Source organism: Sciurus carolinensis, chromosome 2 (assembly GCF_902686445.1).
Source record: "Sciurus carolinensis chromosome 2, mSciCar1.2, whole genome shotgun sequence".
NCBI lineage: Eukaryota > Metazoa > Chordata > Mammalia > Rodentia > Sciuridae > Sciurus > Sciurus carolinensis.
In genome coordinates this window covers 77,279,617-77,298,957 of record NC_062214.1, presented here as the reverse complement: position 1 = coordinate 77,298,957, position 19,341 = coordinate 77,279,617, and the positions used below count along the sequence as shown (strand labels likewise).

Sequence of the window (19,341 nt, the reverse complement as noted above, 5' to 3'; positions counted from 1 at the left end):
GATTTAGCCCTTCCCTTTCCAGATGATGTGACCCTAATAGCATCTTCCAGCAGAAAGAGCCACAGAGAACCACCAATGAGAAAGAGCTTGTTTTATTTTCACATTTTGTGGAAAGTTACAAAGCAACATTTCCCTGTCAGCAACTTTGCACCCTTTGCAAAAAGTTTCTGGATCTAAAATAGTGGCAGTCAGTCCAAGTTGGGGGTGATCCTATAGGGAGACACACACACACACACATACCAAGTTGGGGGAGTGATGACGAGTGAGTGTGGGGACACCCACCTGGCCATCCAAGGTCCTCCCCGCTGGCAAGGAAGGCAGTTACACACAGCTGGCCTTCATGCAGTGTTGACTTGTGAAAGGGTGGGGAAGTCAGAGAGTGACCAGGCAGCGCCATGAGATCAGAAGAAGTAGAGCAACAGGAAGAGGCCCAGGGAGCCAGGATCAGCAGGGACTTTGGAATCCTTCCTGAGGCCCAAAGCCACCTATGACACACTCACCCAACTCTATGACCTTGGGCAAGTTTCTTACTTGTTTTAAGCCTGTTTTTCCAACAGTAAAATGGGGGATGTTATCTACTTCGAATGACTGTCATGAAGATTAAGAGTTTAGACGGGCATGGTAGCACACGCCTATAATCTCAGCTAATTGGGAAGATGAGTCAGGAGGATTGCAAAGTTCGAAACCAGCCTGACTCTGTCTCAGAATAAAATAGAAGGGGTCATGAATGTAGCTCAGTGGTAAAGTGCTTGCCTAGCATGCATGTGGCCCTGAGTTATATTCCCACTACTGGGTAGGGAAAAAGATTAAAGGATATTACTATTTAAAGTTTCTTAGCATGTGTAAAGGAAGGTCGGGGTTAGATTTGTAAAGACTTATTCACTTGTAATTTTAATAATTTTTTTCTTAATTGAATTCTGTCCAAGTTCATCAAACCCCAGCACCAAAACAATAAAATAAAGTTCCCAGCACATGAAAAACAACCAGTAAACAGACATTACTCTCTTTCATACTATTGCCGAGAACATAATTTTCCAACTCACCCCAACCTCATGTGTTACCTTTTCTGAAACCAATTGATTTTTATTTTTATATATTTTTAAGCACGTATTTATTGAACTCTTGCCAGGTTCTGAACTAGACTCTGAGATAAAACAGTAAATCAAAGTAGTCACGTAGAACTGGCCGTTGGAGAAACAGATAAACTGAGTTAAAAAATCATACAACTGTAACAGTGGGATTGAAATAGGGTCAAGGAGAATTGAAACTCAACAGGGAAGGCACTCTTGAAGAAGCGACCTGTGGACTGAAATCTGAAGGACAAGCAGACATTAACCAGGCGAGGAGGCAGGAAAGCAATCCAGACAGAGGCAATCATGGCAAAAGTCAGTGGTCAAAGGTCGAAAGCAGCCTAAGAGCGCTGCAGTAGAGACAGACCAAAAAGGAAGACAGAATTGAAGGGAAGAGAGACAATTAAAATAGGGACCACACCATGGGGGAGAGGGGAGCTACCAGAGTGTTAGTAGGGCTTTGATTTACTATGACACGGTCCTTTTGAATGATAAGACAAAAATAATAATATTTCATGATATTACTCTGGGCCATTAATAGCATTTCACTTCAATATTCAGTGATTTTTCTATTGTACTTTTCCTTATTGTTTACATTTTGGATGATGAGTGTTGATTATTTTCCACAAAAACAAATACTCTTTTCTAAATCAACTTCATAGAGACATTTCTTTTCTTTTCTTTTCTATTTTTTTTTTTTTTTTTTTCTTTTGGTACTGGGGAGTGAATCAGGCTCTCTTAACCACTGGGCCACATTCCCATCCCTTTTTTGTATTTTATTTAGAGACAGGGTCTCACTGAGTGGTTAGAGTCTTGCTGTTTCTGAGGTTAGCTTTGAACTGATGATCCTCCTGCCTCAGCCTCCCAAGCCACTGGGATTACAGGTGTGTGCCACCACGCCCAGCTTCGAGACATTTCTTATCTACAATAAAATGCACCAGTTGTAAGTGTACATCTCTATGAATTTTGACAAATTATACACCTGTGGAACTACCACCAGATGTAGACCATTTTATCCCTCAGAAAAGTCCTCTCCCAGTTAACTCCCTACCCCAGCCCAACCAACAACTGATCTACTCTCTGCCAGTGTGTATTAGATTTGCCTTTCCTAGAGTTTCTTGTGAATGAACTAATACGCTGTGTATTATGTGGTGCCTGACTTTTTTGTTCAACATGTTTTGAGATTTATAATTCCATTGCGTGTATCAATAATTTTCCTTTTTATTGCTTAAAAAATCTATTTAATGGGGATTCTGAAATTGCTTTATCTACTCACCTGTTTATAAATATTTAGATTACTTCTAGTTTGGGCTATTATGACTAAAGCTGCTATGACTTGTATAAGAAGTGGAAGTTCTGGATCCTAGAGTAAGTGTATGCTTTACTTTACATGAAATTATGAAATTGTCAACCTGTTTTCCAAAGTAGTTGTACAATTTTACATTGTTACCATAGTCTATGAAAATTTCAGTTGCTCACATTTCCCCAAAGATGGTTGTTAGTCTATTTCATTTTAGCCATACTGGAGGGTATGCAGTGGTCTCAAGTTGTGGTAATTTTGGTTTTGTTTTGTTGTTTTGAGATAAGTAAGATTCGCCATTTTGCCCAGGCTGGTCTCTAATTCCTGGGTTCAAGTGAACCTCTTGCCTCAGTCTCCTAAGTAACTAGGACCACACCATCATGCCACCAAACCCAACTTTCATTATGGTTTTAGTTTGCTTCCCTTAATGGCTAATGGCATTAGGCATCTTTTCCATGTTCATTAGTCATTTGTATATCTGCTTTTGTGAAGTGTCCAAATCTTTTGCTCATTTTTAAAATTAGGTTGATGGTCATCTTGTTATTGAGTTGTAAGATCATTGTAGATATTCTGGATACAAGTCCTTAGAGATGAATGTGATATATATTATCTCCTCTTCTGTGGCTTGCTTTTGAGAGGTTTTCTGTTTTCTGTTTTTTTACAGCTTTATTAAGATAAAATTCAGATGCCCCATTTGAGTTTCTTTCCTGTACCCCCGCCCCTTTGGTACATGGGACTGAACTCAGGGGCACTTTACCACTGAGATGCATCCCCAGTTCTTTTTATTTTTTTATTTTGATACAGGATCTCACTTAGTTACCCAGTCTGGTCATCCTCCTGCCTTAACCTCCCAAGTGTCTGGGAGTAAAGGCTTTTGCCACCATATTTGGCCCCATTTCGGTTCCTAATGGTGTCATTTTCAGAGTTAAATGTTTTGGTTTTGCCTGTTATTGTTTCAGTCTTGTTTTTGTTTGTTTGTTTTAAAAGAGAATCATCTCACTAGGTTGCCCAAGTTAGCCTAGAACTCTGGGTCTGAGAGAGCCTTCCACCTCAGCACCCCCAGTACTAGGACTATAAGCATGTGCCACCTCACCTGGCTAAAAGTAGAATATTTAAATTTCAATGACTTCTAAATTACCCATTTAGAATTCGGTTGAGGTTCTTTGTGTTCTAAATAATCTCTGCCTACTCCAAGACTGAGAAGATTTTCTCCTACATTTTCTTCTAAAAGTTGTATAGTTTTAACAAACATTTAGGTCTATGATCTGTTTCAATTTAATTTTTGTGTATGCAATGAGGTAAGAAGTGAGGTTCATAAAACCATTTTTCCAAAAAAGTTAATTTAATAAACAAACACACAGTGAGGTGTAGTTTACAAGATCACAGACCAAACCAGAAAAGGTCACTGATTTCCCAACGTCACATTGCTAAAGAGGTAATTGTGGTGTAAAAGTCAGATTTGGGAACTTCTCATGTAAGTATATTCCAGGTAGTAGTATACGTACTTCCTGTTATATGCATTCCTGGCTGTTCATTCCCACCACATAGCTCTCATTAATACAAAAGTGAATTAAAACAAACAGCAGCAGTTTCAGGAGTGGGTGAGGCCCTTGACAGAAGACGTAAAAGAAAATGTGGAATCTTACCCTGCCCTCAGTAGACACAAGCCCCAGGTGGCATAAGTAGCTGTGTCTCAGATTTCATAAGTAAGCCAAAGTTACTGTGGCCACAAACATTTCCCTACTGACTTGCCCCTAGTGACCTCGTCCCCACTGTCTCCGCTGTTAGGAATCACACACCTCGTGAGTAAAGCATTAACTGAAATTCCCCTTGAAGCTTGGGAGAGAAGGGATCTTATTTCTTTATTAGATCTACCAACAACTTCCTAGGAAATGTAATGCAAGCCCTAAGGAGTAAAGATTGGGGTGGGCTGCTCTAGAACAAGATAGAGAGTTGCCATATTGTAATCAGTTTTGCTGGCTTAAAAATTAGAATACAAGTAATCACTGGTATTCTTTTATTTTTGTTTTTAACATTTATTTTATTATTTTTTTTTTTTTTAACGTGGTGATAAGGATTAAACCCAGTGCCTAATGTGTGCTAGGCAAGCACTCTACCACTGAGCTACAACCTCACCCCCCACTGGTATTCTTGAAAAAAAAAAAAAAATCAAGCACAGATTCTAACGAACAAAAAAGTTTTTTAATTTGTGAATTTTGCAAGAAAAAAATACACAAGTTTCACAATGGCTCAGCACTGAATCATTTATCTAATTGTTTTTGTACAAACCATCCCAGAGTTTCCTGCTGTAGGGGAAAAGAGGTGGGGATCATTTGCTGCCTATCAGGAAGGATCATGACCAAAACTCCTATCAAAAAAAAGATAGGCTGACGAGAGGAAAAGATAACAAATGTATTTGATGATAGTTTTACATGACATGAGAACCTTTAGGTTGAAGACCCAAAGACTCAGGGTGAGCTGTTCATTTTCATGCTTCATGTGTGCACAGTTGCATACAGATCAGATCCAACAAGAGTGTGACCTTGTGGGTGGGCAGTCAGGCCTGTCTGTTCAGATTCTTCTTGACCTCTCTGGATAGTGTCCTTCCTTCCAGTTACAGGGCAGGAGCCTATCTGGAATTAAGGCCTTAAGACTTACAATCAGACAAGTCAGAGAATTTCTTTATGTAACCATCTAGGGTGACTGGCTTCATTGTCTCTGTTCAGCAAAGAACTGAAGGACAGGACACAGAGATAGCAAGCAAACAGCAGGTTTACTGCAAAAGCAACCCAGATAGACTTCTCTGAAGAGAAGGGGCCCTGGAGCCAGGAATGGGTAGGGTAGTTTTGGCCTGCTCTTTTCACGTTCTCTGGAATTTCCTCCTTTCCTTATCTCTTCCCCTGTCCATGCTTTCCTCACTCTTATTGATTGGTGCATCTGCTTTAGTTTATCTATTGGGTCCCCTGGCTTAGGACCATGAGTATGGAAGTGTCTGTCTGTTGGATACCCCACTTGTGTCCCCTGGATGAGCACTTTCATCAACCAGGAAGTTGACCTCATGAGAAGACTCTGCATGCTCTTTCGTTCTGGCCCTGTCCCCGACCTCCTCCCTTGGCATTTTGCCCTGGCTGCCCTATGCCCTTCTACATTTCCCTAGTTTATTATTTTACCAAAATGTGGGGAAAAGTTAGAATACTACTTTTGGGTTTCATGGCTGACATTTGTGGGAGGGGTCCTGGTTCTTACGACCTGCCTTGAGGAAGGTGAATTCTAGTTTTCATGTCTGGCCTAAGAAGAGAAAGAAGGGAGAAATATGGGAGGAAAGGAGAAAGTCAGAGAGAAACTGTGCTTCTGAGGACTTCACTTTGCGGTATCATGTTCTGAGCCCCAAATGACAGACCAGAGGGTGAAGACTGGAACTGGAAGCAGTGGAGAAGGTGCACTGGGGACCCAGGAGTCATGAGCCCAGGAGGGAGGTGGGCCTCTGTGCTGTCCAGCCTGGGGACCCAGAGAACAAATTAGGATGACAGATGTACCCTAAGAAAGAGCCTGCCATGGGGCAGAAAAGACACCTTCTTCCCCATCATCATCCTTTACTTCAATACCTGTCTCCTGTGTTGGGCTGTGCCCTTCTGTTTGTCCCAGGCAGCTTAAAGAATTAAGACACAAATCACATATAGAGAAAAATACATACAATTTATTCATTAAAATGAGGACAAAGGGTCCTTAACTCTGGAAAGTCAAGTTACATCATCAAAGTTGTTTGTTTAAAAGCAGAAGTAGCACGTGTTGACAACAGTTCTTGAAACAGTCAGTGTCTTTTTGGTCAATAGTATTGCTTCAGGAGAGACAGCATCTCACAGATCTGCCCTGTAATTCCCAGAAAAGTCAGCCAGCCCGATTTAGGTTCAAACTTCTTTACAAAGCCATTTTCCTAGGAGAGAATAAAACATGTAACATTTTTAAAATCAGCAGAGACTAAGTTAAAAAAAGAAGCAAAGAAATTTTATTTAAATAATGCAAATAGTTACTCCTCTCTGTACTTTTAGCTATTTGTACTCCGTCATTATTCTCTATCTCCAATTCTAGAACCCGTTCAAGTGGGATCATCCAATAGAAATATAGCCTCAGCTGTGTTTTTAAATTTTGTAGTTTTAATGATTTTGCAGTCACATGTGAAAAAATAAAAATAAATAGGTAAATATAATTTTAAGGTATATTTTATGAATTTAATATATTCAAAATATTACTTCAAAATGTAAACAGTATAAAATCATAAATGACATTTTTTCATAGTAAATATTTAAAGTCCTTTCACCTTAATTCAGACCAATTGCATTGTAATTATTCAGTAGCCACAAGTACTGCGCAAGTCAGCACAGCAAGCACGGTTCTAGAAGAAACAAATTCTGTTGTTTTCTTTTTTCTTTCCCTTTCAATTGCCCAGCATTGAAATATGTATTTATACACTCTCATATTGAGAATTATGAGGACTCATAGTAAATCTAAATTAACCCAATGCTTTTGAGTCTATGAAAAGATTGATGACTATTTCTATTGCAATTCATTCTCTTTGAGACCAGACATCGTTTTTCAAAAAAAAAAGTATGAACTGAATACTGTATTCAGTTAATTTATGAGCTATAATTATAAAACATCCTCACTGAAAATTACTTCCAGCTTATGCCCTCTCTTATTTTAACAAATGAGAAAACTGATGCCCAGAAAAATGTAATCTGTCTAAGATAACCCAACTCTGTAGTCCCTGGACCTGGATTGGAATTCAAATATTTCACTTCTTTCCACTCCCTGCATTTCCAAACAAGTACCAAAAGGATTAGAAAATTGTTAAAATAATTTTTTGAAAGGTTCACCTAGCAAACATTTGCCCTACATTTTGCAAGTTCCAGAATCTGGGGTTTCAAATGCCTCCAAGGTACTTCATAGCCTGGCATGACTAATACTAAAAATTGAGCCAAACATATTTCTTTGATAGCCAGAAGAGACTGGCGAGTCCTGCAATGCCCTGGAGTCATCTTTGTGAGATTGATGGCAGAGCGGATAGACACCAGACGGGATTTTCCATCTGAAGGACTGCCTAAGGAAGCCAGCTCTGCCTGTGTGCTAAGGATAGTCTCATGCTCTGAGGCACATGCCCTAACACAGGGCATGAAGAAACTGCTCCTCCCTTTCCTCTTCCTCTTTCCCTCCCACCATTACACACTCATATTTTCCCATACATTCTAGATATGTAGACATTTCATTGCTCCCTTTTTAGAATTCCCCATGTTTTGAAATTAGAAAACCACACTTTTGGCAAGTGTTAACAATCCCCTTTAAAATGATTTTTCACTATAACAATGATGGTTGTCTATTTAATGGGGCAGTTAACATGTCTCGTTTTATGTGTATTGAACTTCTAAAGCAACAGAATGAACAGAGGAAAAATGGATAAATTTAACTATATGAAGATAAAACCATTTTTAAAAGTTTTTTTTAAGTTGTAGATGGGCACAATACCTTTATTTTATTTATTTTTATGTGGTGCTGAGGATCTTGAACCCAGTGCCTCATGCATGCTAGGCAAGCACTCTACCACTGAGTCACAACCCAAGCCCCAGGATGAAATCAATTTTTAAACTATGAAAAACTAATTTAAAAGAACAACAGATTGAAAAATATTTATGTTTACTATGAAAGAGTTTATTCCAATAACACAGAAAGTCATCAAACATAAGTCATTAACAAATCTATGGGGGAAAGTTTGATATTACTAGCAATTAAAAAAATTGACATTTTACTACAATCTTAATGTTTTTTAGACCTATAAACTGGCTTTGTTTTCAGCCTATGAAACAAATTATTTTTTAATAATACCACCCAATGCTGACATTGTTCCATTGGTATAATCCTTTTGGAAAGCAATATGTATTCCAATAGGCATGAGTAATGTGATGTTCATATCTTATGAATCAGTCAGTCCACTGTTAGAAATTTATCATTAGACAATTGTCTAAAATACTTGGGGGAGGGGAGAAGTAAACATACCCAAGTTCACTATCAAATTATTATTTCTAAGAGGGAAAAACTGCTGGAAAAAAACCCAAATATCTAACAATTGGGAATGGTTAAGTAAATCATCTCATATTAAATTAGTGAAATATTCTATAGACATTAGAAATGTTAACTTGGAGTATGTGAGACAATGTTGAAATTGTTTATAATATAAAGAAACTGTTATGTATACCTTAATGATAATTACATATAATAGCATATCCACATGTAGATTTATGATACTAGTGGGAGTGACTTTTTCCCCTTCAAAATGTGTTTTTAAACATATTCTCTTCAAAAATATTTCCTTTAATGATGCAATGTGTATCTTAAGACCATTATATAAAAAGAAATATATAAATAAGGATTTGGTATAATCCTACTAAACAAGGAATGTCCAGGGAATATTTCTGGGAATAGTGATAGTTTGTTAAATTGAGCTACTCTAGTTTTAAGAAAACCTAAAGCATAAAATAATACATTGGGTTACTAGAGTTTGAAGGTCCCCTTCAAAACCCGTTGAATTTTCATTGCCATTGTGTGATCTTAAGATCAAGGTTGAAGAGTTGATTAGGTCATGGGGACACAGCACTATCTGTTAGGGCTATGACTGAAGAAGCATGTAAAATTATCAAAGGGAGGAGTTCAGCTTCCTTTTCTTTTCCCTTTGTCTCTCCCTATCCATGTGATACCTTCCACTATATTACAGTACAGCAAAGAGGCCCTCATTGGATATAGTCTATTTGGTAGTTCCCAGCTTCCCCAAATAAATTTCTTTATAATTTACTCTGTCTGTGATATTCTGTTATAGCAGCAGAAAGCAGACTACAAAACGCATTATATCAATAATGTGAAGAAAATCAGAACCTCAGACTTTTTCAAGTCTATAGGCAAACACTATAATAGAATACCATAATATTATTCCCACTTCTCTAGAGATTATTTGCTCCTGTATTCATTTAAGAAATATTTACCGAACACTGACTGCACCCCAGGTACTATTTGAAGCATGTGAAACAGGAGTGAACAAAATATGCAGGATCCCTGCCCTCCCTAAGCTTAAATTCTCACCACAGAGATGGACAATAAGCAGACAAGGAAATAAATATGTAATGTTGAGTACAGCTGTGAAAACTGTCAGGAAGGAAACAAAGTAAGGCATGGGGACAGAGAGTGGCTGGGGTACTACCTTAGATGGAGTGAACACTGAAGACTTTTCTCAAGAGGCAGCCTTGGAGCAGAGGGAAGAAGGGAAGATGAAGGGAAGGGAAGAAGGGAAACATGCAAACATCTGGGAGGAAATTACTTTAGGAAGAGGCAATAGCAAGTGCAAAGGCCTTGAGGGAAGATGTGCTGAGCTTATCCAAGGATGCTGGAGCTACAACAGCTCAAAAGGGATTCATAGAAAATGGAATTTGGGGAGTGGTCAAAGGTTAGATGGTGTAGGTCTTTGAGTTTGGGGGTCAAGACTTTGTGTTTTTGTTCCCAAGGTGAAGGGGCATCTTGGAGGGTTTTACTTAGGTCAGGACATGATTAATTCAAGTTTTAAAATATCTCTCAGGCTGCTATTCACACAACAGATCTTAGCAGGGAAAGGATGGAAGCAGGGAGATTGCTAGGAGCCTACTGACGGAGTCAAGTGAGAGAGGAAGGTAGCCTTGAGGCCCTGGATGGACAGTATTTGCTGATGGATTGGATATGGGGTCTGAGGGAAAGAAGTCAAGGCTAACTCCCAAAGTTAGAGAGTTCTCCAGAAGGACCTACAGGAAGATTTTTCCTCTAACCCCTGTGTCAATATCATGCATTTCTGTATGACTTCAATAAGATTTCACCTTATTTTTCATTAAATAATTTCAAACTCTCAAGTTGAAATTCAAAAGAAATAAAAATATTTGACCCCAAGATTGAATTAATCCAATGATATATACCAATATTTAAGATTGTCTCACTCTTAGATCTTTATACTTTCTAGAAATGCCAACTGACCACTTAGGCAATCATCTACATTTCTCTGTATGCCCATTCTACCCATTCATTTGGCCTCAAGTTGACGCGACCATTAATGAGAGCAAGAGAGAGAGTAGGGAGGGAGGGAGGGAAGAAAGAAGGAAGGAAGGAAGGAGAAGGAAGAGAAGGAGAGGGAAACTCCTAGCTTAACTCTTATAACCCAAGCTTTAATATTCTGATTACTTGGAAAGCACCAACTGTGTACATCTCTACTTTAAAGGGGCTTCCTTTGGGTATTTAGTTTCAAAAATTATATATCTAAACATCTTAGACTTTATCATATAACCCTCATAGTTGACAGTTCACCAAACACTTTTACTGAAATGTTTTCTAGTCCTTTACTTTTCCTTCCAAGGTAAGTATTGTCTTCATAATATATTGTGTGTATAATATATTACTATATTATAGTATATCATACTTTATTATGATACACATTATATAAGGAAGATGAATCTCAAGGTACTTCAGTTTACTACTACTCAAGTTTATACCTCTAGTAAGGGAAGAAAATTGGGATTCAGATCTCCAGTTCCAATAGTAGGTCACTGAATCATTCCATCGACAAACGTTTTTGGGTACTTTCTATGCAATCGGCCCTGTGCTAAGCATTAAGTAGACATGATTCTTCCTACATGGAGCTACAGGCTGAGAATTCTTTCCACTCCAGCAGCACAGACAGACATAGAAGAGTGCCCCATTGAAGGGAGTGAAGGTAGGAAAGTTGCCTGGTTCAATAGGAAAGGGTAATCCAAGGGGCCAGACAGAAGTTGCTGCTCAAACACACCTTTCTTGAGACAGGATCTTTCTAGGTTAACCAGCCTAGCCCTGAATTCCTAGGGCTGTCCTGGTCTGCTAAAATACATTCTAATGACTTCTAAGAACCATCCTTTGGCAGGAGATGTAGGTCGGTGGTAAAGTGTTTGCCTGCTTGCACAAGATCTCAGGTTTAATCCCAGTGCCACACATGAACAAGGCGGGGGGGGGGGGAACCTCTTTTTTTTTTTTTTTCTACTGGGGATTGAACCCAGGGTTACTTAACAACTGAGCTACATCCCCAGCCCTTTTTATTTTCAATTTTGAGGTAGGAACTCAGTAAATTGCTTAGGGCCTCGCTGAAGTTGCCGAGGTTGACCTTGAACTTGCAATCCTCCTGCCTCAACCTCTCAAATCGCTAGTACCAGGGATCTAAATGCTGAAGACAGCTAAAAAATAACCCTGACTCTTTTAACAGATCTTGTGAGAGCCTATCCATTTTCAGCACTTCAAATTAGCAGAGGGGACGGAACATAATAGTAAATGTGGAAGTGGAAGAAAAAGAGAGATGAAACAAAGGAAAGAAGGAAGGAAAGAAGAGGGGAAGGAAGGAAGGAAGGAGGAAAGAAGGAAGGAGGTAAAGAAGGAAGGAAGAAAGAAAGAAAAGAAAGTAGGTCAAACTGATTTTTTAAAAAGACAATAAGGAATGAGATTATGAGTCCCTTATTGATACTGGCCTTACTTTTTCCCTTTATTGCATCTGTTTTACATAGTGGTTAACAACTAATTGTAGTTGATCATATAACTTATGGAAACTAAATACATTTAATCAAATTCTTTCCATGGAAGGTAGGTAATATTACTACTGATAATAAGAGTAACTCGTGTCTTATATTGGGTTTTCATTTGCAAGCATTGTCCTTGATGCTTTGCATTAAATGATTTGAGTCTTACATCAGTCCAGAAGATAGGCTGCAATATCCTCCTGGTTTCACAGTTGAGAAAACAAGATTTAGGGAAGTCACATAACTTGTTCAAGTGACACAGTAAGCACCAGTGGCTAGAATGAACCCAAATCTGCTGAATCAGAGTTATGCTCTTATATGTGTGCTGTGCTCCCATACAACTTTTTTTTTTTTTTTTTGGTTGTTCCAGGGGCACTTAACCACATCTCCAGCCTTTTTTATTTTGAGACAGGGTCTCACTAAGTTGCTTAGGATCTTGCTAAGTGGCTAAGACTTGCTTTGAACTTGAGATCCTCCTGCTTCAGCCTCCTGAGCCACTGGGATTACAGGCATGCATCACTATGCCCAGTCCCACACCACATTTTTGATCCAGAAGTTTTCATAAAGTCTCTGTATATACTTTAAATGAAATTAGATTATCTCTTTTGTGATCAGTGTTTTTTTGAGTTTTTCTCAGACGGGAAAAAAGAGAGAAGTTAGTGCTTGCTTGATAAAATTGTGAAATGCCTTTTCCCTCTTTTTATGGGCCACCTGACTTGACTAATGGTAAGCATGTGATGGTACATTTCCCATGAAATGAATCACTCAAGAGTAAATTCATTCATTTAATCGTTCGACAGTGCTATGAAAAGAGTACCAGTTTTCCATGCCTGTATGACTAACTCAAAAGAGTACTGTCTGTCATTAACAGAATGAATGTCTCCTGGGAACTGGGAACACAGTATTGAGATTGCTTTGAAAAAATCTCTTAGCAAGTTTATCAATCACATACACAACCTACGCTACTCGGGTGTAAAAGCGAAGAGCTGAGAACCTGTGCGGGATGTTATGAAGGATGAGTATGTTTGCAGGCAGGTATGTGCATTTATATCTCCATTCAGGGAGGTTTGTTTCTTCTGCTATATTTTTGCTTACCCCATACCCCCCAAAAGATAGGTACATTTCTAGAAATTCTAAGGAACCATTTCACACCCTCATTCACTACAAGTTCCAGGAACTCATAAAATTCATTGTGAAGAAGTAAATTTCTAAGTAACAGCAATTAACCATGTGTTCCCAGTAGTATGCTAAGCACTGGGAATACAGTCAAAGGCTACAGAAAGCTTGCAGGCTCATATGTGGCCTCTGTGCTAGAGAACAGTTGCCATCATTTGAAAGCTCCATAGTGCAGCTAAAATTTTGCTGAGCATTTCAGTATAGCTTCCCACAGTCAACCAGAAGAAAACATAGCTAAGCATCTCACATGCTTCACCCAGCCCAAGTCAGGCTGAGTTAGTAAGAAGAGTTCCAGGAAGAAGAAGATGAGTGAGAAAGAAGACTGGTTGCAATAAGACCCATCCTTAGGCAAGAAGACCTTAGAATGGAAATGGCACCAAGTAAAATATTTATCAATTGGATTGTATCAAGCTTTTTTTTTTATACTGGAGAATTAAACCCAGAAGTTCTTTACCACTGGATTACATCCTGAGCCCTTTTTATTTTTTATTTTGAGACAGGATCTTGCTAAATTGCTTAGAGCCTCACTTAGTTGTTGAGGTTGGCCTTGAACTTGTGATCCTCCTGCCTCAGTCTCCTGAGTCACCTCAGCTTCCTGAGTCACTGGGATTACAGGCATGTGCCACCATGCCTGGCCTGCATCAAACTTTTAAATATCTATAATGACTGAAGACAACAAACTAGAAGATATCTGTCAATATAAAAATAAATTGTATTCAGCATATTCAAAGAGTTCCTATAGATCAGTTAGAAAAAGATAAAATAACAGAAAAATAGACAAAGGTTATAAACAAATTCCTAAATAAGAATTAGAAATTGTTAGTAAACATATGAAAAGATGCTCAAAATGAAAAGATGCTTAGCCCTACTAATAATCAAGAAAACAAAAGTTAAAACAAGGAATGTTTAAAAAAATATATTTTTTAACCCAATGAATTGGAAAAATTAAGACAGATTGCTACAATGTAATATTCGTCCCCTGGTATGGAGGGAAATGTTGGGTACTCTAACAAGCTCCTGATGGGAGTATAACTTGCCAGAACCACTTTTGGAGGGCAAGGATCCAGTAGATTAAACAATAGACATGTACCACAGCCCAGAACTCTGTAAGGAACATCTACCCTAGAAAACACACACATGCCTGAGGGCAGGTACGCATAAAGATTATTCAGTAAAGCATCATTTGTGGTAAACAGCTCTGGAAATAACCTAAATTTTCATCAACTAGACACAGCCAACTCTTCAATAGCATTTATATACAACAGAATATATGAAGTACTCTTAGGGGCTGGGGAGATAGCTCAGTTGGTAGAGTGCTTGCCTCGCATGCACAAGGCCCTGGGTTCAATCCCTAGCACCACAAAAAAGAATATATAGCAGAAAGAGTGAAGCAGGGGGTATCGCAATACCAGATCTTCAACTCTACTACAAAGCAATAGTAACAAAAACGGCATGGTATTGGTACCAAAATAGAAAGGTGGATCAATGGTACAGAGGACACGGACACAAACCCAAATAAATATAATTTTCTCATACTAGACAAAGGGGCCAAAAATATGCAATGGAGAAAAGATAGCCTCTTCAACAAATGGTGCTGGGAGAATTGGAAATCCATATGCAACAGAATGAAACTAAACCCATATCTCTCACCATGCATGACACTAAACTCAAAATGGATTAAGGATCTCGGAATCAGACCAGAGACCTTGCATCTTATACAAGAAAAAGTAGGTCCAGAGCTTCAACATGTCGGCTTAGGACCAGACTTCCTCAACAGGACTCCCATAGCACAAGAAATAAAAGCAAGAATTAATAACTGGGATAGATTCAAACTAAAAAGTTTTCTCTCAGCAAAGGAAACTATCAGCAATGCGAAGAAAGAGCCTACAGAGTGGGAGAAAATCTTTGCCAATCATACTTCAGATAGAGCACTAATCTCCAGAATCTATAAAGAACTCAAAAACTCTACACCAAGAATGTAAATAATCCAATTGACAAATGGGCTAAAGAAATGAATAGACACTTCACAGAAGAAGATATACAAGCAATCAACAGATACATGAAAAAATGTTCAACATCTCTAGTAATAAGAGAAATGCAAATCAAAACCACCCTAAGATTCCATATCACCCCAATTAGAATGGCGATTATCAAGAATACAAGCAACAACAGGTGTTGGCGAGGATGTGGGGAGAAAGGTACACTCTTACATTGCTGGTGGGGCTGCAAATTAGTGCAGCCACTCTGGAAAGCAGTGTGGAGATTCCTTAGAAAACTTGGAATGGAACCACCATTTGACCCAGCTATCCCACTCCTTGGCCTATACCCAAAGGACTTAAAATCAGCATATTACAGAGATACAGCCACATCAATGTTCATAGCTGCTCAGTTCACAATAGCCAGATTGTGGAACCAACCTAGATGTCCTTCAATTGATGAATGGATAAAGAAAATGTGGTATATATATATATATATATACAATGGAATATTACTCAGCCATAAAGAATGATAAAATTATGGCGTTTGCAGGCAAATGGATGAAACTGGAGAATATCATGCTAAGTGAGATAAGCCAATCTCAAAAAACCAAAGGAAGAATGATATCGCTAATAAGTGGATGATGACACATAATGGGGGGTGGGAAGGGTTAGTGTTGGGGTTGGAGTCGGGTTTAGGGAGGGGGGCAGGAATGGAGGAAGGAAGGACTGTATAGAGGGAGGGGAGGGGTGGAAGGGGGGGGAAGGGAAAAAATGGCAGAATGAATCAAACAACTTTACCCTATGTAAATTTATGATTACACAAATGGTATGCCTTTACGCCATGTACAGACAGAGAAACAACATGTATCCCATTTGTTTACAATAAAAAGAATATATAGAGTACTCTTAAAAATACTATTTTAGCAGAACAGAATGGCACAGGCCCATAATCCCCATGACTCAGGAGGCAGGAGGTTAGCAAGTACAAGGCCATTGTCAGCAATTTAGCAAGAACTGTCTTGAAATAAAAAATAAAGAAGGCTGGTGATATAGCTCAGTGGTAAAGTGCCCCTGGGTTCAATCCCCAGTACCAACCAATAAATAAATAAATCCTATTATAGTCTTGGTTGAAAAACAATAAGTTTAATAAGTTGCAAATTAAGTACCATATAGAATTTTCACACACACACACCTTTTTTTTTTTTTTTTTTTTGACAAGGAAGTACTATGGAGCTGAGGTATAACTCAGTGGTAGGGTATGTGATTAGCCTGTGGAAGGCTCTGGGTTTAATCCCCACCATCAAACAACAACAGCAATCTGTTAGCCAGGCAAGGTGAGCCATGCCTGTGGTTCCAGCTACTTGGGAGGACCAGGCAGGACAACTGCTTGAGTCCAAGGAGTTTGAGGTCAGCCTGGGCAAAATAGCAAAACCCTATCTCTAGAAAAAAAAAAAAAAAAGTACTAGGTATTTCCTATGGATATAGGCATGTCTACACATTCTTGGCTTTTTGAAGTCCTGATAATAATGTGAATTTTTATTTTAAAAATCTTAAATAATGGTTCTCTTTAACAGCCCATAATTCTTATATTAGAAAACTTAAAAAAATAATTTATAAGTACTTAACTTGCAAAAATATTCACTTATCTTTTTCAACATAATAAATACCTACATATGACAGCATCTAATACCAAGTGTCTCTGTACTAATTCTACATTGTTGTGATAGCACTAACAAAAAGTAAGTGCTGGAGTGCCTGTGCTGTTGGTTCTGAAGATGTATTAGAAAGCTGCTTTATCGGTCCCCAAACCTCATTACTGTAATTCATGCTGTTCAGAATAAAAACTGTAAGGATTTTCTAGCCATAAAGTTCTAGGACTCATTGTAAATGAGCGAGAAAGGTGTTCTTTTTTTTTTTTTTTTTAATTAAAAACTTTTCTAAAACAAACTATGCAAGAAAATTAAATTCTTAAGTGGTGTTTGGTGATAGTGGCTTTAATTAGCAAGGAAACTCTGAATTCCTATTTCATAGTAAAAACAATGAAAAAATTTCCATCACACATACCCAGCCTCCGTTTTGCCTTATCCATTCTCCTGCATTATTCATAATGAACTCAGCCACAAAGTAAGAGATCTCCTCCTCAGAATCCACAGTAGGGGCAATGCGCTCTCGCAAAAGTTTCTTGATCAGAACTCCTCCAAATGCAAATATGGTCACAATCCTTCCCCAGTTCATGATGCCATCTTCAAATTCCTTTTCCATCACTTGATTGAATATTGTTCTGGCAGTATCTACAGACACCACATCAAAATTGTCCAAGTATGGTTTCAGATTATTTTCAACTTCTCTTTGGACTGAGAAAGCCACATTTTGTAACACTCTGGACGTTTTGCTGGTACTTGACCCTTGTTGTGGTACCTGCAGGACATGCTGCAGGTAGTCCTGAGCCAGCATGTGGATGTAGCCGAACTCACAGTCATTCATCTTCCGCTGGTGCAAAGCAGTCTGGAGCAGGTTCGCCTGGAGGCCTGGAGGCCAGCTGAAGCAAATGTTCAGAGCTTGGCAGAGGTGTGACACATGATATCTGGAGGCTGGTGGAATTTCTGTTTGCATCATGGTATAGTATCCTTCCTCCTAGTCACTTTCGTGCGCGTAGGCTGCATGTGAAAGAGAAAGTTCAAATGTGAAAGAGGAAAATGTTTCAGAGAGGCCACTTCCTCATCCTGTGATTCAGTTTAAAAAGTCTCAAGTGTGAGGATGTGGATCCTGGTACATTGCTCTCAGGAGTGGAGATTGGTACAGCTCCTGTGAAAGGTTTGATAGTTCCTCAAAAAGTTAACTGAAGGATTACCAAAACACCCAGAAATTCCATTCATAGGTATTGAAGGAGTGGAAGATGTGTCATCTCACAATATGCCAAATTGGCTTGTTATTTCAGCCTGAAATCCCTTAAGGAACTAAAACTTCAGAAAGGGTTATTTGGCTTCTTTCCCCACATGCAAGAAGCCATAAAGATTCTTTCAGGAGGGATGTCCCTCCACACCAAGGCCAGAAAATAGGTTTGACCACCAGAGACTGGTAATTGAGGCTGCAGTGAACCTGAATAAACAAACTCATTAAAGTATTTTCCACTACATCCCCACCCACCCCTAAATATCTCTTAGTAACATCCCTACAATTTATGTCCTAGTGTACATACCCATTTGTCCTGTCATTCCTTCAAAAATTTATTTTTCTTTGTATAAAAGTATAAATGCAAGGTGCTTTGACTATTTCTTCAGACTTCATTCTCTTGTGAAGATCTCCATGTGTATGTAACCTTAATTAGAACTTTTATACTTTTGTCTTGTTGAGCAGCTCTGATAGTAACTGGGTTCCTAGACCAACCAAAGAGAGCACATAGGAATTAAGGGGAAAGTAGAGGGATCTCTCTCTCCCCTACAGAATATACCCAAAAGAATTGAGAACAGGTATCCAAAGACCTATACATCAATGATCATGGCAGTGTGACTCATAAAAACCGAAAATTAGAAACATACCAAATGTTCATCAACAGATGAATGTATAAATAAGTTATGGAATATTATTCAGTCCTAAACATAAAGTACTGATACATACAGCAACATGGATGAACCTCAAAAACTTTATGCTAAGTGAAAGAAAATAAGCAGAAAGTCACATATTATATGATTCTACATGTGTGAAATAAGAAAAATAGGTAAATCCATATACAATGGATTTATCGGGTAAATCTCATAATATTGCTATCTGAGAGCAAATGGGTGGTAGCCAGAGATTGAGGGGAGGTGGGAACAACTGCTTCTGGGTATAGAGCTTTACTTTGTGTGACTCCAAATGTCACTGAATTGTTCATAAAATAACCAAATGGTTATTTTATGTTAGTGAATTTCACCTCAAAAAAAGTCTCATATGCAGCTCAGGAGGTAAACCAGATTAATGGGAATTTGGAATGGAATGAACAGCCTGGCTGCCCGGGCACAGGGCATCTGAAGGTCACTAGGGCAGTACTGCCCTTGAGACTTTGGTATGCCATGGGGAGGGAAGAAGAAGATAGTTCTTTTGGTTTTCATCCCCCATTTATCTTAGAATTTCTGATAAATAGAAACCAAAGTCTGGGTTTAAGCCTTACTTAATTCATATTTTTCAGTAGGTAAATTAACCAATGTATGGGTCAGAGATTGTGGAAGTGGAAAGAA

At 38.6% G+C, this 19,341-nt stretch overlaps 1 protein-coding gene across 1 annotated transcript; it reads right to left on the bottom strand.

Annotated features, from left to right (window-relative positions):
- Positions 1-6,047: 6,047 nt before the first annotated feature.
- Bcl2a1 (BCL2 related protein A1) lies at positions 6,048-17,761 on the bottom strand. Its single transcript, XM_047535807.1, has 2 exons — positions 17,189-17,761; positions 6,048-6,304 (listed from the first exon to the last, which is right to left on the bottom strand). The coding sequence occupies exons 1-2, from the start codon at positions 17,738-17,740 to the stop codon at positions 6,197-6,199; spliced, it is 660 nt and encodes a 219-aa protein (XP_047391763.1). The 5' UTR covers positions 17,741-17,761; the 3' UTR covers positions 6,048-6,196.
- Between the last annotated feature and the right edge of the window lie 1,580 nt (positions 17,762-19,341).

Bases quoted from the DNA above. Each gene is read 5' to 3' on its own strand.
- Bcl2a1 (XM_047535807.1), bottom strand. From the start codon at position 17,740: ATGATGCAAACAGAAATTCCACCAGCCTCCAGATATCATGTGTCACAC. The intron at 6,305-17,188 runs GTATGTGTGATG...ATTCTCTCCTAG, and splicing joins TAAGGCAAAACGGAGGCTGG to GAAAATGGCTTTGTAAAGAA.